The sequence below is a fragment of the Oncorhynchus keta genome, unplaced genomic scaffold, assembly GCF_023373465.1.
Source record: "Oncorhynchus keta strain PuntledgeMale-10-30-2019 unplaced genomic scaffold, Oket_V2 Un_contig_2375_pilon_pilon, whole genome shotgun sequence".
NCBI lineage: Eukaryota > Metazoa > Chordata > Actinopteri > Salmoniformes > Salmonidae > Oncorhynchus > Oncorhynchus keta.
This window is the reverse complement of record NW_026283560.1, coordinates 752-10540: the sequence shown is the minus strand read 5'-3', so window position 1 is coordinate 10540 and position 9789 is coordinate 752. Positions and strand designations below refer to the sequence as shown.

General features: G+C 44.2%; 1 protein-coding gene across 1 annotated transcript; it reads right to left on the bottom strand.

Annotated features, from left to right (window-relative positions):
* Positions 1-232: 232 nt before the first annotated feature.
* Positions 233-7711, bottom strand: LOC127921831 (growth arrest-specific protein 7-like; the record flags this gene model as incomplete). The annotated part of the gene is made up of 6 exons (XM_052505423.1): positions 233-499; positions 584-1097; positions 1300-1398; positions 1595-1674; positions 3835-3958; positions 7580-7711. Coding segments are annotated over 5 exons (549 nt in total), but the record flags the coding sequence as incomplete, so codon positions are not given.
* Between the last annotated feature and the right edge of the window lie 2078 nt (positions 7712-9789).

Genomic DNA, 9789 nt, shown 5'->3' with positions numbered 1-9789 from the left:
TGTCTGTCTGCCATATAGAATCCTCTAGGTCATAATGAACACTGTCTGTCTGCCATATAGAATCCTCTAGGTCATAATGAACACTGTCTGTCATATATAATCCTCTAGGTCATAATGAACACGGTCTGTCTACCATATAGAATCCTCTAGGTCATAATGAACACTGTCTGTCTACCATATAGAATCCTCTAGGTCATAATGAACACTGTCTGCCATATAGAATCCTCTAGGTCATAATGAACACTGTCTGTCTACCATATAGAATCCTCTAGGTCATAATGAACACTGTCTGTCTACCATATAGAATCCTCTAGGTCATAATGAACACTGTCTGTCTACCATATAGAATCCTCTAGGTCATAATGAACACTGTCTGTCTACCATATAGAATCCTCTAGGTCATAATGAACACTGTCTATCATATAGAATCCTCTAGGTCATAATGAACACTGTCTGTCTACCATATAGAATCCTCTAGGTCATAATGAACACTGTCTGTCTACCATATAGAATCCTCTAGGTCATAATGAACACTGTGTCTACCATATAGAATCCTCTAGGTCATAATGAACACTGTGTCTACCATATAGAATCCTCTAGGTCATAATGAACACTGTCTGTCTACCATATAGAATCCTCTAGGTCATAATGAACACTGTCTGTCTACCATATAGAATCCTCTAGGTCATAATGAACACTGTCTGTCTACCATATAGAATCCTCTAGGTCATAATGAACACTGTCTGTCTACCATATAGAATCCTCTAGGTCATAATGAACACTGTGTCTACCATATAGAATCCTCTAGGTCATAATGAACACTGCTTGGTGGTGGTGCTCGCTCGCTAAAGAGCAGACTTTTGTCTGTGGAGCTGTGGAGCGAGTCATCCAGGATGTCTATAATATCTCAAAGTTGACATTGAAGCCCCGTAAAGATCCAGGCTTGTGGATCCACATGTGTGTGACCCTGGGAACGAGGTGTGTTATATCTCAATGTCCACAGGCCTGATGTCTCCTGTCTTCTGCTCCTGAACCCAGAGCTCTCTGTCTCTAGCTGGGTCCACACTCTGTAGCAGCTGGTCCACTGGCTCCATCGTCTGCAAGGACACGTGTATAAACAGTCACTACCCTCTGTGTGTGTGTGTGTGTGTGTGTGTGTGTGTGTGTGTGTGTTTGCGTGCGTGCGCGTGTGTGCGTGCGTGTATGTCTGTGTGTGTGTGTGTGCAGCTCTGAAAAATACACAGAAAAACAAGGCATTGAGTGCTTTCTACTGGTAATAGAAGGTGGTGCTTAACTTACACTCTGGTTAAACATGTCAGTCTCATGCCGTAAGGTGGTGTACTGACACAGATGCTGTTGTATCATCTCCACCCTCTCTACCTCCAGCCTCTCCAGCTCCTGGAGGACAGAAAGGATTGAAGGGAACATGGGTTTTTGGATTACGTGATTCAGATGAATCCTTTCTGTGGTTTGCCAGACTCACTGTTCCTGAAGATGGCTGAAGTAGAAACAGACCAGCACCCAGGCTACCAAAGCAATACGCTACATACATCACCATCAGTGATAAGGAGGAAATACAAAAGGAGAGTCTTACCAGGCTTGTGGTCACCATCTCCTCAAACCATTTGGACTGCGACTGGTTGTAAAGGTCCACACAGCGCATCAGGTCGTCTCCTGGTAGACAGAAAATACTGTTTAGACAAACGTTTCTATTCTTTGGACATTGACTGCACTTTTCTTTCCTCCGGGTTTTATGAAGCTTGAAACAGTTGTAGAATAACTTCTCCAGCAGGGGGAGTCAAAGTCCAAATATTAATTTACAAAAGCAACAACCTTTTATATGTACATTTAGAAGTCAATTAGCAGACGCTCATATTCAGAACAACTGAGACACATTGGTGAGACACATTGCAATCGTTTCAAGTACATTTACCAAAAACAAAGTACACTACATGATCAAAAGTATGTGGACATCTGCTCGTCGAACATCTCATTCCAAAGTCATGGGCATTATTATGGAGTTGGTCCCCCCTTTGCTGCTATAACAGCCTCCACTCTTCTGGGACGGCTTTCCACTAGATGTTGGAACATTGCTGCGGGGACTTGCTTCCATTCAGCCACAAGAGCACAAGAGCATTAGTGAGGTCGGGCACTGATGTTGGGCGATTAGGTCTGGCTCACAGTCGGTGTTCCAATTCATCCCAAAGGTGTTCGATGGGGTTGAGGCCAGGGCTCAGTGTAGTTCTTCCACACTGATCTCGACAAACCATTTCTATTTGCTTTGTGATGCTGAAACAGGAAAGGGCATTCCACACAACTGTTGCCAGAAAGTATCATTGTATGATGTTGCATTAAGATTTCCCTTCACTGGAACTAAGGGGCCCGAACCATGAAAAACAGCCCCAGACCATTACTCCTCCCCCACCAAACTTTACAGTTGGCACTATGCATTGGGACAGGTAGCGTTCTCCTGGCATCCGCCAAACCCAGATTAGTCCGTCAGCCTGCCAGATGGTGAAGTGTGATTCATCACTCCAGAGAACGTGTTTCCACTGATCCAGAGACCAATGGTGGCAATCTTTACACCACTCCAGCTAACGCTTGGCATTGCGTATGGTGATCTTAGGCTTGGGTGTGGCTGCTCGGCCATGGCTCGGCAATGGCCATTGTGTGTGGCTGGATATCTTTAAGAAATGGCTTTCTTCTTGCCACTCTTCCATAAAGGCCAGATTTGTGCAATATACAACTGATTGTTGTCCTATGGACAGAGTCTCCCACCTCAGCTGTAGATCTCTGCAGTTCATCCAGAGTGATCATGGGCCTCTTGGCTGCATCTCTGATCAGTCTTCTCCTTGTATGAGCTGAAAGTTTAGAGGGACGGCCAGGTCTTGGTAGATTTGCAGTGGTCTGATACTCCTTCCATTTCAATATTATCGCTTGCACAGTGCTCCTTGGGATGTTTAAAGCTTGGGAAATCTTCTTGCATCCAAATCCGGCTTTAAACTTCTTCACAACAGTATCTCGGACCTGCCTGGTGTGTTCCTTGTTCTTCATGATGCTCTCTGCGCTTTTAACAGACCTCTGAGACTATCACAGTGCAGGTGCATTTATACGGAGACTTGATTATACACAGGTGGATTGTATTTATCATCATTAGTCATTTAGGTCAACATTGGATCATTCAGAGATCCTCACTGAACTTCTGGAGAGAGTTTGCTGCACTGAAAGTAAAGGGGCTGAATAATTTTGCACGCCCAATTTTTCAGTTTTTCATTTGTTAAAAAAGTGTCGTTTCACTTCATGATTGTGTCCCACTTGTTGATTCTTCACAAAAAAATACAGTTTTATATCTTTATGTTTGAAGCCTGAAATGTGGCAAAAGGTCGCAAAGTTCAAGGGGGCCGAATACTTTCGCAAGGCACTGTATATATATATATATTCTGCACATCTACCATTCCAGTGTTTGATTGCTATATTGTAATTACTTCGCCAACTGGTTTATTTATTGCCTTACCTCGCTTATCCTACCTCATTTGCACTCACTGTATATAGACTTTTTATACTGTATTATTGACTGTATGTTTGTTTATTCCATGTGTAACTGTGTTGTTGTCTGTGTCACACTGCTTTGCTTTATCTTGGCCAGGTCGCCGATGCAAATGAGAACTTGTTCTCAACTAGCCTACCTGGTTAAATAAAGGTTAAATATTCATTTTTTTAAGAATACAAGTGACACCAATATGAGTTATAACAAACATGTGAGTATTTGACCCCACTGGCTAAACCCACAGTGACCTTTGATAACCTTTGGTTTGACCTTGACCCGGCTCTGACCTGCTTGTGTGGATTTCCGCTGAGCCTTCTTGATGTCTTCTTCCATCTTGTTGCTTAGTTTGATCTCCAGCTGCTGGGTCTTCACGTCCAAGTCCTTCTGTCTGTCCGCTAGAGCCTTACGGGCCTACAGAGATACATGCAGATCTTCAAATCAAATCACATTTTTATCGGTCACATACACATGGTTAGCAGATGTTAATGTGAGTGTCGCGAAATGCTTGCGCTTCTAGTTCTGACAGTGCAGTAATATCTAACAAGTAATCTAACAATTCCCCAACAACTATCTAATACACACAAATCTAAAGGGATGGAATAAGAATATGTACATATAAATATATGGATGAGCGATGACCGACAGGTAAAGAAAGGCAAGTTGCAAACGATGGTATAAGATACAGTATATACAAATGAGATGAGTAATTGTCACAACTTCCGCCGAAGTCGGCCCTTCTCCTTGTTCGGGTGGTGTTCGGCGGTCGACGTCACTGGCTTTCTAGTCACCACCGATCCATGTTTCAGTTTCGTTTTGTTTTGTCTGTATTACACACACCTGGTTTCAATTCCCAATTCATGTTCCTTATTTAACCCTCTGGCATACATTTCTGTTCTGTCTGTGAGTGTTGGTGTCTTTAGTGGTTGTTGATTGTACTAGTGTGTTTGTATGTTCCTATTTGGAATTTTTCCTTGATTTTTGAGTAAACTCCGTTGTTTTGCTCAAAACATGTGTCCTGCACCTGACTCCGCTACATCTCTGCACCCAATCGATGACAGTAATGTACGATATGTAAACATTATTAAAGTGGCATTGTTTAAAATGACTAGTGATCCATTTATTAAAGTGGCCAGTGATTTGAGTCTCTATGTAGGCATCAGCCTCTCTGAGTTAGTGATTGCTGTTTATCAGTCTGATGGCCTTGAGATAGAAGCTGTTTTTCAGTCTCTCGGTCCCAGCTTTGATGCACCTGTACTGACCTCGCCTTCTGGATGATAGCGGGGTGCACAGGCAGTGGCTCGGGTGGTTGTTGTCCTTGATGAACTTTTTGGCCTTTCTGTGACATCAGGTGGTGTAGGTGTCCTGGAGGGCAGGTAGTTTGCCCCCGGGTGATGCGTTGTGCAGACCGCACCTCCCTCTGGAGAGCCTTGCGGTTGAGGTCGGTGCAGTTGCCGTACCAGGCGGTCATGTAGCCTGACAGGATGCTCTCAATTATGCATCTGTAAAAGTTTGTCAAGGTTTTAGATGACAAGCCACACTGTCGGTGTGGGTGGACCATTTCAGTTTGTCTGTGATGTGTGCGCTGAGGAACTTAAACATTTCCACCTTCTCCACTACTGTCCTGTAGATGTGGATAGGGGGTTGCTCCTCTGCTGTTTCCTGAAGTCCTCTTTTTTACATTGAGTGAGAGGTTGTTTTCCTGACACCACACTCCGGCTGTCTCGTCGTTGTTGGTAATCAAGCCCACTACTGTTGTGTCATCTGCAAACTTGATGATTGAGTTGGAGGCGTGCATGGCCACGCAGTCATGGGTGAACAAGGAGTACAGGAGGGGACTGAGCATGCACCCTTGTGGGGCCCCAGGGTTAAGCGTCAACAAAGTGGAGATTGTTTCCTACCTTCTACACCCCGGGGCGGCCCTTCAGAAAGTCCAGGACCCAATTGCACAGGGCGGGGTTGAGACCCAGGGCCTCCAGCTTGATGATGAGCTTGGAGGGCACTATGGTGTTGAATGCTGAGCTGTAGTTGATGAACAGCATTCTTACATGGTTATTCCTCTTGTTCAGATGGGGTAGGGCAGTGTGCAGTGTGATGGCGACTGCATCGACTGTGGACCGGTTCGGCAGTATGCAAACTGAAGTAGGTCTAGGGTGAGGTGGAGGTGACATGATCCTCCTTCAAAGCACTTCTTTGGCTGTTATAAGGTGTTATGAAGGCTTATAGCTGCTGAGTCTTCTCCTCCAGGTCCTTCTGTCTGTCTGCTAGAGCCTTACGAGCCTACAGATGCATTCCGATATTATACAGGCTGGCATACGGTTGTTATAAGCTGATATGAATGCTTATAGGAAAGTAAATGGGGACATACTTCAGGGTATTGCAGTAGGCTATTACTTTCTATAACCCACTTGTGTGAAATGCGTGATGAATGTCTAGATGACTAACCATAACCCTAGATGACTGATGGTGAGGAGATGACAGGTCTGTGATGAATGTCATGATGACTAACCATAACCCTAGATGACTGATGGTGAGGAGATGACAGGTCTGTGATGAATGTCTAGATGACTAACCATAACCCTAGATGACTGATGGTGAGGAGATGACAGGTCTGTGATGAATGTCATGATGACTAACCATAACCCTAGATGACTGATGGTGAGGAGATGACAGGTCTGTGATGAATGTCATGATGACTAACCATAACCCTAGATGACTGATGGTGAGGAGATGACAGGTCTGTGATGAATGTCTAGATGACTAACCATAACCCTAGATGACTGATGGTGAGGAGATGACAGGTCTGTGATGAATGTCATGATGACTAACCATAACCCTAGATGACTGATGGTGAGGAGATGACAGGTCTGTGATGAATGTCTAGATGACTAACCATAACCCTAGATGACTGATGGTGAGGAGATGACAGGTCTGTGATGAATGTCATGATGACTAACCATAACCCTAGATGACTGATGGTGAGGAGATGACAGGTCTGTGATGAATGTCATGATGACTAACCATAACCCTAGATGACTGATGGTGAGGAGATGACAGGTCTGTGATGAATGTCTAGATGACTAACCATAACCCTAGATGACTGATGGTGAGGAGATGACAGGTCTGTGATGAATGTCATGATGACTAACCATAACCCTAGATGACTGATGGTGAGGAGATGACAGGGTCTGTGATGAATGTCATGATGACTAACCATAACCCTAGATGACTGATGGTGAGGAGATGACAGGTCTGTGATGAATGTCTAGATGACTAACCATAACCCTAGATGACTGATGGTGAGGAGATGACAGGTCTGTGATGAATGTCATGATGACTAACCATAACCCTAGATGACTGATGGTGAGGAGATGACAGGTCTGTGATGAATGTCTAGATGACTAACCATAACCCTAGATGACTGATGGTGAGGAGATGACAGGTCTGTGATGAATGTCATGATGACTAACCATAACCCTAGATGACTGATGGTGAGGAGATGACAGGTCTGTGATGAATGTCTAGATGACTAACCATAACCCTAGATGACTGATGGTGAGGAGATGACAGGTCTGTGATGAATGTCTAGATGACTAACCATAACCCTAGATGACTGATGGTGAGGAGATGACAGTAGAAGCTGAAGCGATCAGTCCAATCGTTATTTATAGAACAAGGAAGTGGTAGTGTGTGTGTGTGGGTGTGTGTTGACAGGAAACGGTCCTAGACTTAGGGGGGAGTTGTGTTCTACAGCTGCCAAGTGCAGGGACGTTGAGTTCTGTATGCTTTATGAGTGTGTTTGTGCCTCTGTGTGCATGTCTCTGTGTTTGTGTGTGTGTATGTCTCTGTGTTTGTGTGTGTGTGGGCCTGTGTGTGCATGTCTCTGTGTTTGTGTGTGTGTGTGTGTGTGTGTGTGTGTGTGTGTGTGTGTGTGTGGGGCCTGTGTGTGTTTGTGCCTCTGTGTGCATGTCTCTGTGTGTGTGTGTGTGTGGGCCTGTGTGTGTTTGTTGCGTCTCACTGCATCAGGATGCGTACCTTCTCCACGGCTGAGTGTCGTCCAACCAGCTGTTTCCGTAGTTCTGCGATGTGATGATTGAACCTCTTCATGTCCTTCTTAAAGTTCTCTCTGAACGTCAACAGAGGCTTCTCCACCTCGCTCTGGAGCTGAAAGAGTTAAATAACACAAGTTTAAAGGCAGGCCTGTTAAGAAGGCCTATGCGTGAAGTTCATTCCTGGTCAAGTCACATGGTTAGCAAAAACAGCTGGCCTTTCCTATAAAATAGATAATAAATAATGATATATTGTGATGACAGTTGTTTTATTTTTTGTCTTGTTTTTTATGCCTGTATCTCATATCCTCACACAGAAAATGGGTCAGTGTTCCCTACAATGTAAAACCCAATGTGTTGTCATTACTCAAAACTGTCATTACTACTGCACTTAAGATACACTCAGTGGCCAGTTTATTAGGTACACCCATCTAGTACCCGGGTCGGGCCCTCCTTTGCCTCCAGAACAGCCTGAATTCCTCGGGGCATTGAAACATTGCTCAATTGGTGTGCCAGGAAAACATTCCCCACACCATTATACCTCTGCCACCAGCCTATACCGTTGACACCAGGCAGGATAAGGCCATGGACTCCATCCACTCCTCAGTTGTCCAGTGTTGGTGATCACATGCCCCCTGGAGCCACTTCTTCTTGTTTTTAGCCGCTAGGAGTGGAACCCGGTCGTCTGCTGCAGTAGCCAATCCGTGACAAGGACCGACGAGTTGTGCGTTACGAGATGCCGTTCTGCACACCACTGTTGTACTGTGCCGTTATTCGCCTGTTTGTGGCCCGCCTCTTAGCTTACATGGATTCTTGCCATTCTCCTTCGATCTCTCATCAACGAGCTGTTTTCGCTCACAGGACCTCTGCTGACTGGATGTTTTTTGTTTGTCGCAGCATCTCGGTAAATCCTAGACACTGTTGTGCGCTAAAAGCCCAGGGACTGGCCATTTCTGAGGTACTGGAACCGGTGGGTTCCACTGACGATCATACCACGCTCAAAGTTTAGGGTCACTCGTTTTCCCCACTCTAACATTCAGAGTAACAGTAACTGAATGCCTCGATGCCTGTCTGCCTGCTTTATATAGCAAGCCACGTGACTCACTGTCTGTAGGAGTGGGTGGTGTACCTAATCAACTGAGTACAGTTACTTAAAGGGATTTTGTTGGTCATAATTCAAACCAATAGTGTCACTGTGATCCTGTAGGAGGTCCACATTTGAGTTGCATCTGTTTGATGTTTTTGTATTTGTTAGTGACGAAGACATGGTTGTTATAATTCATTAAATTTCAGTCCTGTGGCCTTCATCAAGTTGAGTTCAAATCCAGGAGCTTCAGTGTCACGCCCTGACCGTAGAGAGCTTTTTTATGTCTCTATTTTGGCTTGGTCAGGGTGTGATTTGGGTGGGCATTCTATCTTCCTTTTTCTATGTTTTTTGCATTTCTTTGTTTTGGCCAGGTATGGTTCTCAATCAGAACAGCTGTCTGTCTCTGATTGTGGAACCATACTGAGGTAGTTTTTCCCACATGGGTTTTGTGGGTAGTTATTTTCTGTTTATTGTTTGTACCCAGACGGGACTGTTTCCGGTTTCATTTATTCTCTTGTTATTTTGCATTAGTGTTCAGTTCACAAACAAACATGAACACTTACCACGCTGCTTTGGTCCGACTACTCTTCCTCATCCGATGACGAAAGCCGTTACCATTCTGGCCACTTTGTTGGAGGTAAAACTAGACCTCAAAATAAGGCCTTATGATATATGTAATATATTGTCATATAGAGTTAGGCACACTGGGAAATATGCAAATTAAGCTTGTGTTAAAACAACAACCCCAAGGGAGTTTTACCGTAAAACTACAGGTATCCTTTCTGACACTGAGAAAGTTTAAACCCATTAGAACTAAGCAAAGGATTTAGCACTGAAAAGTGTGGACACGTATAGACACTGGAACAGTGTTAAATGTAACACTCCATGTTGATTCAATACTGTAGAATTTGCTGTGTAATGATAGCTATTGCAAAAAGAAAATAAATCCCATTAGATGTATACAAGAGATTTCAATGATTTCTAGTAACAAAATTCTCCTCTCTAAAATATAAAAGCAGGTCAATGTAGAGGTTGATTAGTGAGCTGCTTTGATTCTACTGAAGAGTGTCGGGCTGAGGACCAGGAGAGTGAAAACAGTGAAAAGTGAG